We start from the raw sequence: 22,259 nt of genomic DNA, 5'->3' as shown, positions 1-22,259 counted from the left end.
CACCTGGCAACCCTAGTTTGCACCCGTGTGCTCCTTGGGCCCTGCCACCCTGTGACAGACAGACAAACAGCCGCCCCATGGCCGCCACGTATCCAACATGAAGCTCTGTCCAGGGTTTGAATCCGCCGAGCCTCAAATCCGATTTGCCGTTGTTCAGCAGACACATTTGCCGCTCCCTCCAAGTGGAGCTCATTGACTTGCAAGGCAGCAGCTGTCTGGGGAAAAGAAAAGTTTTCCGCCATGGAGATGGATCAATTCTACAATATGAGATTCCCAATTCATTCGAAGTAGGCCACCGCCAGGCTGCCAAATGCGTGTCATTATTTGGCAGCGCTTCTGTCTGCAAACAGCTCTTTATGAATATAAAGGAGCCTCCATTAAGATTCATCGTGACTCATGGGCACCTTCACGCAGTTCTTAAAAACTCTGGTGCAGCTCAAGGTTCACAGGAGGTTACTGTCCAAACAGGAGGGGGCACCGCAAAAGACAAACACCGTACTAGTGTCACCCACATACCTGGCCCATGGAGTGGCACTTAGACCACATACAGTGAAAGATAAGAATGAGTTTGATCTACAGCCTAAGCTGGGAGCCAGTTGGCTTTATAGCTCAAGCTGTAGAGGCTCCTACACTAAGCTCCAAAAATCCCAGGTTCAAATCTTCCCAGTGGTGGTTATGCTAGAGCCGTGTTGCTCAACCAGTGGTATGAGTATCCTTAGGAGTACTCAAAAGAAGTCAGGGGGGATAGATCAATGCAACTGAAACTTGGAGAAAGCTGAATTTTTGCACCCAAAAATTTCATCCCCCACCCGGCTACGATTAAGTTGTTTGAACAAATGTGTTGCAATAGTAGAAAAACGTTTTGTGGGTCTGAAAACTGTAGGCACTGGGGGAACTTATTCAAAAAAGGTTGACACACACTGCACTAGGGCACTACCCACAGAGACGTTAAACAGACGATTTTGCATTCACACATCTGTTCCAATCCCGGCCTGATTTCGGTGCTTGCCTGAGCGCCCATATCCACTCGTAGCTTACATCGCTGCAGGGACAGCTAGTGAGAAGAGAGGCGCGGGAAGCACTTTGGGTCCAGCCAGTGCTGTGCAGAGCCCGGGGAGCCAACAGCCATGCTGGACCCCTGGAGCCAGGTGTGTGGGGGAGGGGGCAGTCTGGCTCCACACTCCTGGAAGGGGCGTGGCCTTGGGTGGAAGGGGTGGAGCCAGAGGCAACCAGCCCTCTGTGCCATCTCGAGCACATCATGCCACCTCCTCCCCACCTCTTTAGAGCTGCCTGGAGTGTGCCGTGCAGTGCTCTAGCAGTGATTCAAAGGGCCCAGGTCTCTAAGCACTGCAGTAGCATCGCCCTGAGCACTCGCTCCGCACTCCCATTGGCCGGGAACCTGCTGCTTCTGGGGTGCAGCCTGGTGGGCAGAGCTAGGGAACAGCATTGCTGGACCAGGAGCGGCTTAGGGTGAACCCCTCCTGCCACAGCCCTGAATCGCCCGTCACAGCTCAATGCCCCAACCTGCCACTCTGTGTGCAGATATACGGGGGGCCGGCTAGCAGAATAAATTCTGTAAAACCGGTTTCTGACACTTCCAGAGATAAGCGTCTCTGGTCTCAGCCTCCCTGAGATCCAAGAAAAAAAAGATAAATACAAATTCGCTGCCACCACCCACATGCACTTAAAATGATATAAACTTAACCCTTTCCCAGGGAAGAGATCCCTTGGGAAGGGGTGGGGCTACAGACAGAAGGGGTGGGGCTTCAGACAGAAGGGGGTGGGTCTTGGTCTTGCCTTCTCTAGCTGGGCCTTCACCACCACAAGACTCCTCACAAGCTTGTCCATGTTAGTGTGTGTAAACGGCACAGACGAGACTGGTTTTAATTAACGGCTTGGTCTGAGGACCTCTCTGCTATTTAAGGCCTCAACCTGAACAGTCTCCCAAAACTCTGAGAAAACAATTGACTTATTTGTTCTCTTTCGTTCTCTGTTAGCACGCACTTGGGGCAGGTGACTGCAGCTGTGAATGAGGAGAGCCTTGCAAAGGCTCGCTGCTCCTTGGGGAGAGACAATTTTCATAGAATCCCAGGGCTGGAAGAGACTCAGGAGCCATCGAGTCCAGCCCCCTGCCCAAAGCAGGACCAACCCCAACTCAATCATCCCAGCCGGGCCTTTGTCAAGCCGAGACTTAAACACCTCTAGGGATGGAGATTCCACCCCTCCCTAGGGAACCCAGCCCAGTGCTTCCCCACCTGCCTAGGGAAATCGTTTTTCCTTATATCCAACCTAGACCTTCCCCATGATAACTTGAGACCATTGCTCCTTGTTCTGCCACCTGCCACCACTGGGAACAGCCTCTCTCCATCCTCTTTGGAACCCCCCTTCAGGAAGTTGAAGGCTGCTCTCAATCCCCCCTCACTCTTCTCTTCCGCAGACTAAACAAACCCAAGTCCCTCAGTCTCTCGTCATAGCGATGGAGGAAAATGGCTGATGGCTTCCGGCCATGTCAATCCAGGGTGTGACACGACCCAGCTGGGGGATGGGGGAGCGGAGCAAGTGGGGGCTGGGTTGCTCTGCTTCCCCTGGCTGCTGCTGTTGGTGAGTACAGGGGCAGACCTGGTGCCTGCTGCTGGCATCAGCCCCCCACCCCCTGGTAACCTCCCAGGCTTCCCTGGGCTCCTCAAAGCGAGAGGCCCAGGCGGCTGCCTCGAATTATGCAATGGACAGGACAGCTCTGACTTGGGATACCACGGTGTTGGCTTTACAGGTCAGACTGGACCATCACAGTGGTCCCTTCTGGCCTTGGAATCCAGGAACCCGGGAGACCCATTTTCAACCCCACCCTGACTGATTTGGAGCAAGGACTTGAACCCCGAGCTCCCCATCAAGTGAATGCCCTAATCCCTCAGATGTGGGATATTCTGACCCCTCTCCCCATTAATCCTGATCTCATTGGCCCTAGTCTTTTGTACCTGGGCTGCTTCCTTTGGGGCCCAAAGGAGGCATGGGAAGGGACGCCCCGCTTGAGAACCCTGCCAGCTTTAGGCACCGAGCCTCCAGCAGCATCAAGACGTAGGCACTTTTTGCACATGCACCATTAGAAACTTTGGTGGCTTGGGGATTTAGGCAGAGCGTGTGCGTAGGATCCCAGAAGTGCCCAAATGTTGCATTTAAGCATCTAAAGTGGCAGTTAGGTGCCTAAATCCCTTTGCAGATTAAGCCCCATGTGGTTCAGGGCTTAGAACGGGGGGACTTGGGAGTCAGAATTTCTAGGTTCCATTACTTGTATTGCTACAGGGCCATGGACCAGGACACCCCTGGGTAAACACACGCCTGGTCCATTGAGTTTACAGTCTAAGCAGGGGACACTAGATGGCAACGCAGAGGCAGGAGAGCTCGTGGGAACATTACAGGTCAGCACGAGAGGTGAGGGCGATCAGCACACCTGCAGCTTACCCGTCGCCGAGCTTTTCGCTGGCAGCATGATAAAGGAGAGTTGTAAGGCGGGAATCGGAGGACAAAGTGCTTTGCGGATACTGGCAGGGAGTTCTCCCAAGCACACAGGTGGAGGTTTGAAAATGTAACAAGTGATGGAGGCGAGAAGCTGACATTTTGACAGCGAGGCTCCTCTTAGTTCATGCACCTGCCCTGTTTTACCCAGGTTGCCAGTTCAGCAAAGCACTTAAAATGTCTGCTTTGCAGAATCAGGCCTTCGGTGTCTCCGTTTTCCCACTTGTAAAATGGGCTTTAGACTCGCATGCGGTTTTGCGAGGTTTGACGTGCTGAAAATAGCTGGTATTTTGACAATTCTAAAATGCAAAGATGCATCTAGAGCAAGGGAAATGGGTCTCCTTTGTAATCAACATCAATAAATCTGTAGAAGCTAAATACATTCTAGCTGCGTGGCTTTCCAAATCTTTGATGGCACTTACAAAAAAGCAGAGACTTCTCAGCTCCAGAGAAGGTGTTTATTTGGATGCTGCAGCTGGGATTGCAGGTATGATACAATATTACAGTCATTTAGTATTGTACAGCAAAATTAAAAACTTTACAGTTCATTTAGAAGTATCTTTGGATTTTAGCTCATTTAAAGTATATTGATCAACACTGATCCGTGGTCTCAATAGCCACTCGTTATATACAAACACTGCATTTACAAAAATCAACAGAAAGACACATTTCCAAAGGCTCTCCCAAGACATTTCCAATGTTAGTGTTGGTAACAAAGCAAAAGGTACTCTGACTATAACAAACCATATCCTAGTTTGCATTAGTAGGCTACTGGCATGTGTCCTGGGTGTGCTTGGACAGGGCTGAAACGGTTGTGACACAGAATGCCTTCAGCCAGCTTTGAAATCCAGCAGTAGCCCACCAATCCATAACCTAACAGTTATTGCTGAGCATATGGTGCCTGGATTAACTCCTTACAAATCATCAGCAGAAAGGGGTGTCATACAATTATTCTATTACAAAACCAAGCAAAAAAGCCTCCCTCCGCAATCAAAAGAGTAGAACAGAACAGTCGGCTGCAAAGTGAACTTTCCCTACAATCTGGATATTTGTAGCTTGTTTCTAAGTTTCTCCTAGTCACGGGTAGCCCACTCCATCCTGGCCTTTTCAGCACTTCCATTCACTTCACTAGAAGAGCTAGATTTGCACTGTTGAAAGAGTTACCAATGGAGGCTTAAACCAGAATAGGATGGGCCCTAAGAGCAACTTTAGCCATAAGGCTTGTCTACATTGTGCTGGGGCCGCTGCAGCAATTGATCCACCAGCAGTTGATTGATCATGTCTGCTTAGACACAATAAATTGATCTCCGAGCACGCTCCCATCAACGTTTGTACTCCACCGAGACGAAACGAGTTATCAGTGTTGATGGGAGAGCAGACCCCGCAGACCGTACCGCTCTCAAGACCCTATGGTATGTCAACTTCAGCAACACTATTTGTGTAGCTGAAGTAAATCAATGGTGCTGGGGAGTGTAGACAAGCCTTAGTGCAGATGCAGTTACTCTGCCACTCATGCTGGGATTGCTTGTTTTGCTCACGGAGGAGCTGGAGTAAGCTATCTAGGCAGACATGCAGTTCTGCCGGTGTGAGCTGTGCCCATACTCTGCAAGATACGTATCCGTAGTCAGGCCAGGGATTCCTAGAAGAGACACAGTCTTAGAGATGAGGTCTCAGTCAGGCATCAGTCTACGCTCTGAGGTCAGAAACCCACCTGGCACTCAGTGTTGGATAAGCCAGCTTCAGACTAAAAAAAATAATAATCAAAACTTCTCATGGTATTGTGGTCTGAACCAATCACAGCTGCTAAAATCTGACTCTACAAGGGAGAAATTAAGAGTGGGTAGCTGCTATTTCAGAGTCACTCCCAAAGCACAGGAGGAAGCTCTGTGTGTCACTGACTTCAAGCAGCTTGTGTTTAGTCAACCATTAATGATATCTGAGGTTTTCTTTGGTGGGTTGTGTGTGTGAGAGCAAGATGGATATCAGCCCCAAATGCATGTAGTGGGGAGAGGAAGTTTAGAGACCAAAGATGAATCAGGAAAACCAGACTGGGGCAAGACGCTTGTGATCACAGCTGATCAAGCAGTTTGCATCCTACAGCGTGAGTCACCTACACATTTACTCTCAAGTGACATTTTAAATGACAGAAAAGCTCCACACAAATGCTTCTGCCCAGTATAAGACTAGCCCTCTCCCGCATGGGATTGGGTAAAGACTGAGCCAAGGATAAGGCACTGTTTAAATACATATTTTGTGCAAAGAACTAACAGTACCAGGGTTATGGCAATGCAAGGTCCGACTGGAAGTTTTCCCCAGCTCCCAATGAAACCATCACAAAAAAGTTATTGCATATACACTTGCATCTCTGATATGTAGTAACCCAGGCTGGACTCTTGATTCACACACAACACAAAAGAAAAAGGCGTTGAACCTTTTCAAGTCAGCGGCTGAGAGCATCGGTTCCTGATGAGCAGCAGGTATAGAATGGGACACTGCCCAGTTCTATCAGCTCTTATAAGGATGTTGTGGCTTTACTATTGTACACCATTGTCTTCGTTCACTTTCCCACTAAGAGGAACCAAGGCGCTCAAGAATCCAAGGGTAGTATTTCAACGAGGATAAAGTCAGGACACTAGGGGACAGCTAAGCACAGATATTTTCTACACACGCACAAAAGACAGCACAAAGGCCTAGCTTTGTTTTAAAAAAATACACAAGGATTCTTATGGCTGATCTAGCACAAACTAACACATTTCAATTGCATAAAACATTGTACCATGTCAAATACAAGGATTAATCTAGTGGTTACCACACATTTAGACCATTACACTCTATTCTCTTTGAAACCGTATATACGCTTTACCATTACTAGAAGCCCAAAATCATTCAAAACAGACTTACTGGATTTAAAAAGAAAACAAACACCAAGCAGATACATTACAGCCCGTATTTGCTACAGATGTTTAATGCAGGAGCCATACTTTTTGCGCTGTGTAAAGTGCATGAAAATCTTGCAAGAAATGTGCATACAAGTATTAATGCAACCAACCTCAAACACTGAACTGTTCCAGCACAATTTAGTAATTTTTTTATTGCTTTTGTGAATTGTTTAGGCTACACTTGGCCAATGTGAGGATATAGTAAATGACCTAAAATGCCGTTGAGAAAAAAAGAACTGTATTCGCTGTAACGAGATGTAGGAACCAGCTTTAGGACAGTCGACTTGAGAAATGGCAACAGGCAGAGGGGTAATGGATTAGAACTCTGGGGAACAGGCACTGGAGTGGAACTGAAAAATTCAAACTTCAGTGCGGGTTAAGATACATAGCTACAGAGCGATAGAACTGTCTATATACATAAATCTCTACAGGTGGAATCTCGGCTCCATTGAAGTCAACAGATTTTTACTATGGACTTCAATAGAGTCAGGATTTCATACCAACCATCTGAAGTCTGAGAATTTTGTCACTAAAAACACAGCTTCCTTGTTCAGGATGGACGGCTGAGGAGAGCTCCCTGTGCCTTCCTAGATGGCATAAGCCCTTGTGCAAAGTAGGCGGAATATCTGCTAGCAACAGAGAGGCGTAAAGGACTCAGTTCCAGCACAATTTCCCTATCAGCCAAATTATGCTAGCGTAAAACCTGCCTGAGATTCTGTAGCTTCAGGGGGTAGTCGAGTTAGTCTGTACAGGAAAAAAACAACAAATGGTCTGGTAGCACTTTATAGACTAACAAAACATGTAGACTTTATATACATGTAGCACTTTATAGACTAACGCAAAACATGAGTTTTTGTGGGCACAGCCCACTTCTTCGGCTGACCGGAGTTTTGAGTTTAGGATGTGCAGACCCAAAATAAAATAGGAGAGAAAGGGGGGTGGGGAGGAAAAGAAGGAGGGAAGTGGGAGACAGGGAGCAGAGGGTATGGAAAATCAAAGGGAAAAACAGGAAGGCAGAGCTGGGAATCAGTAAGCACTTGAAGATTGGGTAATTAAAATGAAGCAGATGTGAATCAACGTCAATAGATAGTACTCTTCCTAACACAATCTACACAAAGAGCTCTTTGCACCTTCATTGAAGTGCAATGAAGGTGCAAACAGTGAATTCATCACTGGAGCCAACAACATAAGCTAACAAATCAAAAGGTCATTTGACTGCACATCCAGTAATTTGATCTATGCCATCAAATGCCAGCAATGCCCCACTGTTAAATATACTGGACAGTCTCAACGGGAAAGAATCAATGGACACAAATCAGATATACATAAAGGGAACATACAGAAACCTGTTGGGGAACACTTTAATCTTCCTAATCATTGTTTAAAAGATCGTCAAGTGGCTGTCTTGTCACAAACCAATTCTACTAGCCAAATACACAGAGAGGAGTTGGAATTACAATTCGTCCGCAAATTCAATTCTCACGCTAATGGACTCAATCGTGATGAGGGATGGTTGGGACACGATCAACCTAACAGTCAATGAAGGTGCAAACAGCTCTTTGTGTACATTCCTGTGTTAGGAAGAGTCTATTGACTTTGATTCTCGTCTGCTTTGTTTTAATTACCCAATCTTCAGGTGCTTAGGAAGGCAGAGCTGGGAATCACTATTTTTCCCTTTGATTTTCCATACCCTCTGCTCCCTGTCTCCCACTTCCCTCCTTGTTTTCCTCCCCCCTTCCTATTTATTTTGGGTCTGCACATCCTAAACTCAAAACTCCGGTCATCTGAAGAAGTGGGCTGTGCCCACGAAAGCTCATGATAACAGCTACATGTTTTGTTAGTCTACTAGACCTTTTGTTGAGATTCTGTGGTATGTTTTACAACACAAATAGGGAAAACACCCTGTTCATAGAAGTTAGGGTATCCAGGCCAATGTTCCAGTGAGTGGCAATACCTACCCTAGCCCCTCAATCTCCAAACACTTCAGTGGGTGAGTCACAAGCTGCAGAAGTGTTTCCACAATCAGGATCTCAATGTGAACATGGCCAAAAAGGAACACATACTAGATCAAATAAATACATACCTATCCAGCTCCCCTTTGCTTGGTCCCCAAATGCTAGTAAAAGCATTGGATCAAATCTACAAAGATCAGTTATTCAACAAAGACAGCCCATGTCAGTTAACACATGATCATGCTAGAGAGAAAGGGAGGGGAGCATGAGGACTAATAGAAAACATGGCTCTACTGTTCACAACATGGGATGCTCCAAATCAGAAACCAATAAAAAGCGCAAGTTAGGATATTCTCCAATTCAATACGTGAAATGATGAGACGATTAAAAGCTAAGTCGAGAGGATGCTTCACATTAGCCAGCCATCTGGATCCGTATTAGAAGAACAGAAGTAAAGCTTGTTTGGGGAAAAAAAAGGATGTTGGAGAACTTTTATAATGCCAGGAAGTCTTAGGAGAAGTTACACTGGTGAGTGTATAGTATCTCATTGCAGAGTATCATAAAACTGCTTAATAAAATAAATTCTGTTGTTGTTGCAGGTAGCATATTTATGAAAAAACAGTTTCTTCCCAGAATTCAATTCAGGATTATGCTTCCCCAGCCTTTGTTGCTAATTTCTCCATATTTTCCAGCTTGAAAGAAGAGAAATACAAGCGTTCCAACACCAGTCTAGTGGATGGCAAATCTCTCTCCTCTAGCCTGTACTGCAGGTCTGGACAGGGGAAGAGGAGGAAATATGTTCATTTATGAAAATATTAAAAAGCTGCTTGTACACTTCAATTGTTTTATGAAGGCTTAGAAAACAGCAGCTCTCTATAAGGCTGATAGGAATGCACTAATGCTTGGCAGACTGTAGAATGCTGTATTCCAACCCATTCCAAATTTTATTCCAACTACTGATTAGTTTCTATTTTAATTTTTATTCCTTCTGCATAAATTGATATTAATCACAGTCAATCAGCATAATTATCTCCTTCACTAAGCGTCCCTACCTCCTTTAAAGTTTACTTTGATGATAATGTAGCTTTCCCTTGGATACCTGAACCAGATGGTTAAGGCACTTAGACACATCTGTGCAGCATGGACAGAGGCTGGCTACATATTAAGTTGTAACCATTAATTTAGCATCCTGTATGTTCTTCACATAGATCATAAACATCCACTGCTCAAAATTCAGTGCCTCAATGTTTACTAAACAAGGTATAAGAAAGCTCAGTATATACTGTACAATGAACTCTGATTTTTTCTTTACATTATTCGTTAGAAAATATCTATATATGCCACAGGAAATTAAAAACTAGTCAAAGTCACCAAAAATAAAATCAAGTTTAAAAACAGCAAAAACCAGCCCAGCTCTCCCCCTCTCCCAAAAACATTAGTTTTGAGGAACAACGTGCAACAGTTCCAATAAAGTGATTTTAGGAGCAATCTCAGGAGGGATTTGCTGGCGAGGCAGGAGCTCTTCCCAATGGGAGGCTATTCAGTAAGGCGCTACATAGAGTGTCGCTGTGCAATGCAGGCAGTGGGCGATTGTGAAGCGCAAGCATTTTGTATTTTTTTAAAACAATAAATAAAAATAAATACGACCGGATCATTCTGTATGGGAACAACAAGCCTTCACGTTACGAAATTGGGTAAAAGACAAGCGCCAGTGAAGGCTACACATGGTACTCAGGTCTCTCTTTGTGAGTGTGTCACTCACAGGCAGCACAGACAGAGCTGGAAAAAGCTGTTATAAGAAATACTAGAGCACTTTAGTGATATCTTATAAAAAATCCTGAAGACAAACTGAAGATACACTGGGAGCAATATTCCACAGCGTCTCCAGGGCACAGATGACAGGAGAACGGATTCTGTCCCCTGTTAAAATAATCCACTAAATAGATCACACAGTAGTGATTTACTAAATTTGGATATGCTCTTAAAAACAGGGATCAAAAGCCCCAATAGGATAGAATCCCAGTGATTGCAAGAAGAGTAGGAAGACACTAGAACATTATTCAGCATAGGCACTGGTTTCAGGTCATGTAACCAAGCTAATTATTTTTGTTCTGCTTCCGTCTCAACCTTAAGACTGTATCCGTTTCTCACTACTGTCCAATACACACACAGCTCTTCCAAAAGGATGGAGCCGTGCGTGCTGCATTGTGTTGTTTACAGAACTGCCAACCACATTCAAGTGGTACAGATGTCATCGGTTGGGAAATTGCTCCAGTTAATCTTTTGCAGCTGCTGGAAACTCACACACTACTTTGAATAACTTCTCTAGCCCCTCATTCCGTGAACGACTTAAAAGCAGCACCGTTAAACCCCTCCCAAAACGGTCATTATTTGAAATAAACCACACGAAGTGTCCCAATAAGACAGGAGCCTACCCCATATAGACCCATCACCATGACAAGGCAAAGATTTAACATATCAGCAACAAAAGCAGAGCAAACCGCCTCCTTTAGTGTTTGCCAGAACTCCAAGTTTAGTAGGTTGGTTCAACGTTGCAAGCACAGCGATAGCTTCACAAGTTACTTTCAAACCAGGCTGTGGGGTGCGTACACCTCCTTCAGTTGGCCCAAGATTTCCTGTTCTCGGCACTCTTCTGGATCTTCTCAGGCCGGAGAGCAGACCCTTCCATTTTGGCTAGGGCTGTCAGTGAGGCCAGGTTGGAGGCTGAGCCTGAGAAACTGTCGCTCTTCCGGTTCTCGGGTGTAGTTCCCCCTTGCAACTTAAGTCCCGTGCTCCGTCGTCTGGCTACGCCTGGGGCTTTCTTCACCCGGTTTGGTTTCACCAGGAGCCCATAGCCTGGGTTGCATTTGAAGTACTGCCTTCCCCCAATGGAGCCATCGTTCTTACCTGGAAGAAGAAAAAGATGCTACAAAAGGAATTTCGCCCTTGTGTGTATAGTTACTTAGGACCAGCGCTTCCTGTATCCTGAGTGCTTGGGCAGCTGCCCAGGAGAGATTTAATATTAGGATTTGCAGGCGAAGGTGAGGATTAGCACTGGAAACGATTCATCAGGACACAATTAAATGGTTGAGACAAAGGGGCTACATGGTCAGAGCAGAGACAGCCTACACTGGCAGGGGCACTTTGGGCAGATACATGTTAGTTAAGGACAAACTCCCAGTAATCGCAGGAAGACTTTTTTTTTGGGAGTGGGGGGGATGGGGGAGGAGAGAAGACTACAGGCAGTCCCTGAGTTACGCGGATCCGACTTATGTCACAAACGGGGGATTTTCTCGTCCCGGAGGACTGGAGCGGCGGGACGCCTGGTCCCGCCGCCCGCCTCCTCCGGGGCGAGAAAAGCTGCTCCCCGTCTCCCTGGTCTGCTGGGGGAGCCAGCAGACCAGGGAGACGGGGAGCAAAGCGGCAGAGGACCCGGGTCCGGACCCGCGGCGCTTCCAGCTGATCTGGGAGACGCTGAGCAAAGCCGCGGAGGACCCGGGCCGGACCGCGGCGCTGATCTGGAAGCGCCGCGGTCCGGCCTGGGTCCTCCGCCGCTTTGCTCCGCGTCTCCCTGGTCTGCTAGGGGGGGACGCAGCTAGTGCCCCCCCCCCCAGAAGACCAGGGAGACATGGAGCAAAGCCCGGGGCCTGTGGTAGAGCTACTGGAGCAACCCAGCAACACCCCAGCTGCTCTGCCCCAGGCGTCCCCAAGTCAGCCACTGCTGAAACTGACCAGCGCTGACTACAGGAAGCCCGAGGCAGAGTTGCTCTGCCCCGGGCTTCCTGGAATCAGCTGCTGATCAGTTTCAGCAGCAGCTGACTTGGGGACGCCTGGGGTTCTTAAGTTGAATCTGTATGTAAGTCAGAACTGCCGGTCAGTTTCAGCAGTGGCTGAATCTGGATGCCAGTTCCGACTTACATACAGATTCAACTTAAGAACAAACCTACAGTCCCTATCTTGTACGTAACCCGGGGACTGCCTGTACTAGATCACATCTAATCTAATCTAATCTACTTAGCCTAAACACTGTCCTTGAACCTGAGTCCTCCCAGATATTGTATGTTACCTCCCTGTTATGGATGGACATCAGGGTCTGTTTAGTATTTATCATATTGCAACCTGCCACAGAATGTGCATCTTACCTGAAGGCAAATCCAACTCCACACCAACCCACATTCCCTCTTGAAAGTCAGTTGGGCCAATGTATCTAATCGTGCCAGTCTTATTTGGGCCGACAGTAACATATTCCCCCTCTTTTAGCCAGTCTGGGATTTCATTGGCATCTTCAGAATCAGAAGTCACTTCCAGTTTTTCATCAGCTGTATTTGCACCATTCTGGCTTAACCCTTGGGCAGTCTTTTCTCTCTCCTTCTCTTCCTCTGTGTTGGAAGAGCACCCGGACTCTCCCCCCAGCATGCACGTAAAAGACTTGAGCTCCGACGTCCTGACTTTTTGGATTTTGAACGGAGAGACAGTAGCACTGGGCTGGGATGAGAGATCGGGCGGAAGCTGAGGTTTGGAAGCTCTCGATTCTGGAGTAAAGGTGGGCTGTGTGTGGTCCTTCTTGGTAGCTTGTCCCATGGACTCCCCCGTTGTTGAAGCCATTAGGTGTTTGGTCAGCAGCTCCTTCTTTGGAGTGGAGGTAGAAACGTTGCTTTTTGCATCAACAGCTACAGAGGCAGCATCTAGTTCCTCACGCCGAGTCACAGGGGAGACCCAGGGCTTTGACTTTAGATGGTCAGTAGCGTTTAGGCCGCTGTTGTCCTTGGCTCTCTCGTTGGCCGTGAGAAGGTCAGAAGCAGCTAGATTCTCTCTCAGAAGGGCAGGGCAGCCCTCCGAAGCACGGTCCATCGGCACTGAAATGTCGGAAGGTACCGGAACAGCCGAGGTGGGTGGGGAGATGTGGCTCGTGGTAGCTGTTTGACCACCTGTCGGAGCTATCAAGTCGTTCCCTGCTGCGAGAGCGTCAGAAAGGGTGGCCGTTGAAACGCTGTGAGAGAAGTAACCGCTCGAGGCTTCGCTCAGGGGACTTGGAGGGCCCTCCTGGGAGTCCTGTGCTTGAATGTCTGCGGGGTGCTGCTGTGAAGGCACTTTGGGAATCTTTTCTTGGTTCCTTTCCGCCTCTTTCGATTGCGCCGCCACCTCAAACTGTTCCTTCCCCCCTTCTTGGGGAATCTGAAAAGAGGACAGGCATGAGATTATGGGATTCAAAACACTGGGGCTGATCATGCTGACATGTGGCCTTCTGGAATCATCTAACCCTCAGGTTTACCCAAATCCCGGCACGTTGGCAGAGCTGGACAGGGGCTTGTTGATTTATAGCCCGCTTTACCAACCTGACGGGATTATCAGTGCATTTCCTCCATTAATAAAAAAATAGTGTCCAGCAAAAGAAATATGTTCCCCAATATTTACTGAAAGATTATTTATATCACAGGAATGGTCATTTGCCTTTTGAAGGCAGAATTTATTTGAAGTGTGAAACAGCCATGATCTATACCTCTCTTACCGTTATTTGGCTTAATGCAGGATTGATAAATCATGCATTTCTAAGTAAACTGTCACTTATACCCCTGTTCCCAAATGCCATTCCCCCTTCAATACTGCCACCACCACACACTTTCAGAGTATGAAATTAACTGCACCACCTAGATTAACAGCCCATTTTAGTGATGTATTTCTTGGCTGTAAACTTTACTCTATATGATGGATCAATATTTTTTGCCAGCAAATGTACTCTAAAAGATTAGGATGTCTTTAAATCTTTTTTTTTTTGGGTGGGGAGTGGAATTGGAGGTGTAAGGAAGGCAAACTTGTATACAATTTTTACTAATTTACAGGTATATATTTTAATGTTCTGTTCTAAATTTGGATCCATTGGGGTGGAAAGTTACCTTGAGTTTTCAGAGTTAGAAAAAGACAGGGGTGACACTATCTTTATTAGACCAACCTCTGTTGGTGAGAGACAAGCTCTGGATCGAACAAAGCTCTTCTTCAGATCTGGGAATGGTATTTACTTAGTGTACCTGGTTAGCACATGTTGTAAGAGACCATTCTAGGTAGAATGGCCCATTAACACCTCTGCATTCTGACAAAGATGGGGTGTCTGGATGATAGATTTTTGTAATACCCATAAATACAGCGCGTCTGTTCAGTCCATGATTGGTACGGTCTAGCAGAGCAATGAATTTAAGTGCTCGGGCTCATCTTTTGAAAGCATTGTGTGGGTTTCCTTTGAGGATAAAGGCTGGTAGTGACTGCTCTGAAAAAAAGTATTCACCACAGCTGATCTGTTGTCTTTGTCTAGTGATTGTTTGGATTCACCCATCATCGCTACTGGGGCATTTAGTGCACCGCATAAGGTAAACGACAGGGGTCTCAAACTCAATTTACCTCAGGGCCAAGGCCAGACCTCAAATCCACCTCGGGGGCCAGTAACGTCACTGGAGATGTTAAAAACGTTTCTTGTATTTTTTTTACTTCTAATTTCTTAGCAAAGAAAAACCCTGTCACACAACTTAATACAATTCCTTGCCTGCCCAAGAATTGTTAGGATTTGCGGGGAAGAGAGGGGCTCATTCATGAGCTTTGAACTCTTGGGGCTGGCAACATAGTACGGCAAGTGGACAGTGTCTCCCCCTGGGTCCAGGAGCCCAGAAATCAGGATCTCATAAAAGACATGAAACTGAATGCTCACCCCGACACCCTTATGTCATCAGGCTGGTATGCATCCCCTTCCCCCGCTAACATTCGCATCCTCGCACTGAGATCCTTTCTGCCCTCACACTAACATTCGTGTCCTTGCACTAGAATCTCCTGCCCCGCCCGGGGTAATGGAAAAGGAAACCCACTGGCTCCGCCCCGCTGGCTGCAAAGCACGTTTGCTCGGTTGATTCCCTGGTCAGCATTGTTCACGTCAGCCCGGCTTCCCAGAGCAAGCAGTGCCCACAGCCAGGGTGCTGAGGGCCTGCATGGTGCTGGGAACTGTGTGTGCAGGTGAGTCCGCGCTTACCACCCACCTCCCAATCCCTCTACCCACCCTCCCCCCCCCCAAAGGCCGGCAGTTGCACGGGCCTGATTCAATAACTTCTTCAAAACGTTTTGCAGGTCAGATGGGAAAACACACGGGCTGTAGCTGGCCCACAGGCTGAGAGTTTGAGACCTCTGGTATCCGACATATGGTGATGGGGTCTGATCCATCAGTCAGCCATCAAGAGGTGAGCGTGCATGGAGGTTCCAACAAAAAAGAGCATTTGCTTTCCATAAGCCACATGCTGACTGAGCATAGCAGGTAGCTTTCTGTGAGCAAATTAACCACTGCAAGCGACTGCAATTCTTTAAAAACTCCTTTCTAGAGATCTATTGCATTGTCTCATCCACCTTCCTCTCGGTGAGGGTCCCTTCTTTTCAAGCTATTCTCTACTGCTTTATAGAATCCTAGAGCTGCAAGAGACCTCAGGAGGTCATCAAGTCCAGCCCCCTGCCCAAGGCAGGACCAATCCCAACTCAATCAACCCAGCCAGGGCTTTGTCAAACCAAGACTCTAATCTCCAATCTAGTTTTAAATATCCCAAGGGATGGGACTTTCCCCCTCCCGTGAGGAGGCTGTTGGATGGGAAATATAAGTGGCCTCTAGAGAAAGCGGAATGTGATTGAATTAGTGGTGCTTCAGAACCAAAGACTAGCCTTCGATTGCTGAGTGAAAGGTACTACAGACGAGTTTCTGAAAACGTTATAGTCAATTAAAACATATTTGTAGCTCTTTTATGAGGAAGGGTGCCGTACAAGAAGATTTCATAGCTCTGTCCTTTCATTGGCTGCTCTCTTTTACATATGCTTTAACTCGGGGTGTAAAATCCTGTTTAACTGGTTAACCAATTAAAGGGGGCACCGGCAGGCCTCCCACTGGGCTGGAGAGCCCCCCTAACCTCACACACGGGAGGAGCTGCTTCAGCCCGGCCCTGTCCTCGGCATGCTCAGGAGTATCACTGGCAGGGACTGTTCTGGTTGTCTGGAGCAGCCCCTGCCTATACCAGGTGCCCAGGCTCGCCATGGATGGGGCTGCTCTAGACAATCAGAGAATCCCGTTAGCAGTGGGTCCCCTGAGGGAATGGAGCAGCCTCTGGCCCACGTCAGACGAGAAGCTGCTCCAGACCCTACCGTTTAACCGGCTAATTGATTCACCTTCCACATGCCTCACTTTAACACATTTTACTCGGACAACATAAGCACAAGAGGAGAAAACTGATTTGCTACTCATCGGACTGAAATTCTGCTGAATCGTGGGAGCTCGTAAGAGTGTTTTCTCTGCTGGCTCATGCTGGCCTTTTGCACATTGATACCCTGAATAAGAATGAAATGCAAACCTGAGAATCAAGCTCAACGTTCAGAAGAAAAGATCCCTTCTGTTTATGAACAGCAGCCCAGCCCAGCCACTTTCCTTTCCAAGCAGCTAAACTTAAGGGACTCACTTGCTAATGCAATCGTACAATTAGCACGGCTTTCAAATATTAAAGTGTAACTAGCAATGTAAGAGGCAAATTTAGTGGGACATAATGCACATTCCAGCTTCCATTCCAGTTAATTGTGGAAGTGAAGCAATGTTAAAATGGAAAAAGGTGGAAGGAATGATACCAGCAGTACCCTTTGCACACCGCACGGCCATCGTTGTCTTTGGTTTCCAACCACAAGATACTGTGGCCTACGTAGGGGGCCTACCTGTTTTATCTTTGCAGCACTGGCATCAATACTGGCCGACTGAACCATAATGCGTGGGACAGGCTGAAGGGATGAAAAAAACAAAAACAACCACCAGCATTATTCACTTAAAGGACAAAATATTGCTGAACTAGTTTAACTGAAGAGGAAAATCTACATTTTGTATTTAGAATTCTGGGATAACGAACAGTCTTTAGTCAGAGAGCTTTGCATTTTTTTAATGGACTTGGCTGACACTTTCTCTGAGGGGACTAATGAATGTAACGAGAATGACTCTGCATTTATACATGACTGCATTTATACACAGACACACACACGAGAGCTGCATAGGGCAAAGCTTCCCAGTGCAAATAAAGATTTCTGTGGTGTGGCTGTTTCTCTGCCTGCCTGCCTACCAAACAGATCAAAGTAGGAAGTAAACGAAGAGGAGTAGCCTGTGCTACTTTAGAGGACATCACCGAACAAGCAGACAGATTCGCTGTTCGAAGTGGATGAACATCTTAGATTTCAACCTACCTAAATCCCTGCCAAAACGTTCTCCTGGTTTACAGCATTAGTCTTACCAAGATTTTCAACACCCATGTGCTCTGAGTCTGTAAGAAACTACATTCTTGGCAGTTCCTTTGAAAACCAGCACTACAGCTTATAACAAGCAGGACGCTAAACTGAAAAATATGTGCAAAGTGGGTGAGGCAGTATCTTTTACTGGACCAACGTCTGCTGGAGAGAGACACAAACAAGCTGTCATGCTTATGCAGAGTTCGCTTTCAGGTCTAGGAAATGAAGAAAATGTCACTGCTAAATATATGACATTAATAGCATTAATAGTTAACACATTCCAAGGGGGACCATTCAAGAACTGCTAACACCCCTCCAGTCACAGGGAAGAAATGGGGTGAGGGATTACCAATGGGCTACAGATTATCACAATAAGACAAATCTAGTGTCTGTTCAGTCCATGATTTGTATTGTCTGGCAGAGGAATTAATTTAAGCTCTATTCTTTTCCGTCCGTGTGCAGAATAAGTGTGTGCCCCGAGCCATGCGCTAAGGTGTACCACCAGTAGAAACACAAAGCTTAACTCTGGGTGCTCTGCTAATCATCTGGGAGGCATCTAATCTCTCCTGAGTGGCTGTGCAAGCCAACAGCTTACAAGGAACACTGTCCCAGGTTCATCTTTTGAAAGTGTCACCAAGGAGGGAATAGGCAACTTCTGGCTGGGGCTGAAGAACTGTTGGTAACTCGAGCAACGAGTTCTTGCAAGATCTAGAACTGTCCCAGGCTAGGTATGTTTGTGCTGTGACTAGGTTGATGGAGGCGCCTGTGAAGTCCAGGGACTGCCTGGGGTCCAAATTTGATTTTTCAACACTGACTCCAAGGGAGGAACAGAGTCTGACCAACATGGAGGTTGAAATCTGGGATTTGTTTCTGGATCATGCTGTCAGGAGTCAGCTGTCGAGACACAGGAATACAAGGATTCCATAAAGCCAGAACTTGGCCACCATGACACTTAAAACTTTGGTGAAATCCCAGGGAAAGTGATGAATCCAAATGGCAGGGCCTTGTACTGACAATGATGAGAGTCCACTGTAAGCTTAGGAACCATCAGTGGGTCAGATGTTTTTGGTATTAGGAAGTAAACGGCGTAGAATCTGCCCCCCCCCGCCCCCCATTCCTTGATAATCTGGAGGAACCACTCTATTGCCCTCTTGGTAGCAAGGAGTCTATCCTCTAGTGAGGATGCTGTTATGAGAAGCCATCCAACATGGCTGTAGTGCCCTCTGCCCAAGGCAGACCCCTCGGCAGGCAGGGGGATACTCCAGCTCCCACCGATTAACCATAACCGCTAAGCATCAACTGGTAAGGATGATGCTAACCGCTTAACCATTCACAACCCTATCCCTAAGAGGGCAGGAAATAAATACCATGTACCAGCCCAGGCATCTGAATTTCTGTTCTCACTCTCCAGTTCCCCTGTGGCACAGACTGTGACCGAGCAGTCCAAAAAACAACACAACACCCATACTCCTTTTGGGACACAAGGTCTTCTTAGCTAGCCTGCAGTTCAGGCTTTCGAATGATGGGGCATTGCTGGCTAAATACAACTTTCTGAATGACAGTCAACTGCCACAGCAAGACCGGTTTCAGTTCCAGTCAATCTTGGAGGAAGGCAAACTGGTGGCAAGGACAGTGCTTGAATCTGTATTTGTATTCAAAGCGGCCATTTCCTCAGGCTCGATGGCTACGAGCATTGCCTTGTGGAGGGAGTCGTGGCTTCATTCCTCTGGTTTCCCCAAGAGCTACAAAATACCATTGAGAGCCTCTCTTTTGGTGAATGCCATCTTCTTAATCAGATAAAGGAGGATTCCCTTCACATCCTCTAGGCTTCACGAGCCACACTTCCTTCACTGGGTATCTAGACGCCTGCACCCACGTGTAAATTCTACCTCCTACCATCCACACAAGAGTACAGGACTTCTCACGTCCCAGTGACGGCCTCACGAGCCACCACACAAGCACCAGAAAATCTAATGATCTCACCTCCAGGTCTGCCTTCACAGCCATCCCTCATGCATGCAACCCTCTCAGAAAAGATATTTGAGACACCTGAGAACAGTCATCTGCTTTGCCTACAGCCACCCTGCTCCCTTGCTAGGAAGGGTCTTCTGGCAATCTTCTTATCAGCTTGGAGTGCAATAATGGACAGTTGGGTGCTAATTGTCAATCACTGTCAAACTCATCATGAGACCACATCCATAATCCCGTTCCCGATCCCTCCTCAAGGACCGCTTTCCCATATTTTATCAAAACCCGTCAGTCTCCCAGCATGTAAATTCAGAACATCTAAAAGCCTTGTGGCTCTCTGACAACAAAAGAAATAAAATGGTTATAGTCTAATCATTCATCAAGTGCGAAAATACCATTCGCCTCTTGAAAGTGACAAAAAACTATTAAATATCTTTGCCAGACAACTTTATAAAAAAATGTGGTGCAAAAAAGCAATCATCAAAAGTGGCACTAAACCAACTTTGCTGTTGACAGGAAACAGATGGAAAAGATGCTTTTTACCCTTCTCAGGTAGCAAAGATATTAAAACAAATAATGGTTAGGAACTGTAGTCAAGTGAGTTGGGGGGAATGAGAAGTATTAATGCAACTGGTTACAAATAACTTGTGTTTGTAAAGAGACACGCACCAGATGAAATACAGGTCTCTGCATGCAGAGCCCAATTCTGTATTCAAATGCATGAGAATGGTTCTCACTGAAGTACACAGTGGCTGTATATATATATCTGAGTGGCAGAATTTGGTCCTTGGTCTATTCAGTCAGGCCTCCCTTAGAGATAATTTCTGACATGTGATCTGCAATGAATTGACAAACGCGGACCAAAAGAGAATGTCAAAGCACTTTGTTTGGTAGGTTCCCAATGAGAGGTGCTCAACACAATTTAATTTAGATTTTATAATAAGAGTTATTCATTAGGGATGTAATAGTGTAGTCGATTAAATTGATAAGCAAAAGCTTACAGGTTAATGCTATAGAGTACACAAAGTTCTCCTCTCACCCCCCCCACCAGTACATTTTTAGTAGGCTGGCCAGCAGCCCAGCTCAGTCCTGGCTCATGATGGGTCTGGGACCTACCCCGGCTGCAGATCTGCATTTAAAGTGTATTAGGAGCCAGGCAGGCAGGCAGCCTGACAGAGTTTTGGCTCGCACCAGGTCTGTGAGCTCAGACCCCCCTAGACAGGGGCTGCTGCCACCCCGCACTACTGCCTCTATCACAGGCAGCAGCACAGGGCGACAGGTAACTGGTCTGTGAGGGGAGCTGGTTTATATACTGGCTCCCCTCATGGACCAGCTCCCACCTGGTACCCAATGCTGCTACCTCTGATACAGAGGCAGCAGTGCAGAGTGGCAGGGACCTCCTTGGGAATGGGGCTAGAGCGCACTGGCTGCCAGCCCCACCCCCGGGTTCTATAGAATAGTCAAGTAACCGACAGGAAATCACGAGGTTACTCGGCTAGTCAATTAACCAATATTTAACATCCCTATTATTCATGTGAAAAATAAAAATAATGGTGTAGGACATTAGGAGACTTCACAACTGGGTAGTCAGTAACTATACTGTGAACTAGAAAAATATATTATATGGGTCCTATTATATTATTCTCGAATTCATGAATTTAAGTATCAAATTCAAACAATTAGAGATTTACAGGGATATCAAGAAATATTACACTACTTCTTTAGAAAGGTGGTAAAAGGAGATAGGATGGCTTTGGGGACTGGTAATGAGAAACCGAGCTTTTCTACTCTAGGTCACTGGATTAAATCCTGCAACGCTTAGTTTGAAGCATGTGATTAGTCCCAAGGGAGCAGGGCTGGATTACCCAATAGGCAGACTAAGCACGTGCTTAGGGCATCAGCAAAGCAGGGGCACCAAAAAAAAAAAAAGAGAGATTTTATTTTGAATTACATATGGGGGGAGGCACCATAATCTTTTCAGTGTTTAGGGCCTCTAAAGGTCTTAATCCGGCCCTGCATGGGAGCTAACTGTAAGCACGCAAGTAGACCAATTAAAGACTTCTGTGCTTTGCAGGACTGAGGCTGGAGCTCCAGACCTTACTATTCATCTGGGGCTTGATTCTGCAAGGTTTATAGACCTATGTGAAATGACTTGGACTGAACACCAGATACCAGCAGACAAGTGATCATATCACAAAACTGCCACCGTCCTAGAAACTTGCTCGCCCACTTGCAGCATCAGAGAAGGTGTCCAGGACTGACTGGGACAGGGAGGCTAGAATCAGCGTCTTGGTAGAAGCATACTGGCAGGGCATTAGTCAGGGAATCAACACTGCTTTTGCCTGTACTGCACCTTCTCTGAATACGGGGATTGACATCAGCTGCAAGGACTGTCTGTCTGACAGCACTACACTCACACGACCATTTCGAAACATCTACTGCAGAATTCTTTATTGGGGTTTAACATGCAATAATAATTTAATTAAATGTAAATTAAAGGCAATTTAAGAACCTAAGATTTACTTTCATTAATCACACACACACTGTATTTAGTGCAAAATTAAATATACATTGTTTCTTGTGCAATTAATTTATGTCATTCCCAATTGCA

The 22,259-nt window shown here is 46.5% G+C and overlaps 1 protein-coding gene across 6 annotated transcripts in view; it reads right to left on the bottom strand.

The window, feature by feature from the left end:
• Nucleotides 1-3,957: 3,957 nt before the first annotated feature.
• The window catches only part of KIF13B (kinesin family member 13B), a 178,716-nt gene continuing 160,414 nt past the window's right edge, over nt 3,958-22,259 (bottom strand). For 4 of the 6 annotated variants that reach the window (XM_075923255.1, XM_006135585.4, XM_025191000.2 and 1 more), the window contains 3 exons: nt 17,123-17,185; nt 12,547-13,579; nt 3,958-11,311 (listed from right to left, as the gene is read on the bottom strand). In XM_075923255.1, coding sequence (XP_075779370.1) covers nt 11,022-11,311; nt 12,547-13,579; nt 17,123-17,185 — 1,386 coding nt within the window. In that variant the 3' untranslated portion in view covers nt 3,958-11,021. The remainder of the gene's footprint in view (nt 11,312-12,546; nt 13,580-17,122; nt 17,186-22,259) is intronic. The other 2 variants (XM_025190999.2, XM_075923257.1) reach the window with 1 other exon arrangement.

Source organism: Pelodiscus sinensis, chromosome 3 (assembly GCF_049634645.1).
Source record: "Pelodiscus sinensis isolate JC-2024 chromosome 3, ASM4963464v1, whole genome shotgun sequence".
Classification (NCBI taxonomy): Eukaryota; Metazoa; Chordata; order Testudines; family Trionychidae; genus Pelodiscus; species Pelodiscus sinensis.
Note: the sequence above shows the minus strand (reverse complement) of the source record. Positions and strands in the feature narration are given on the sequence as shown.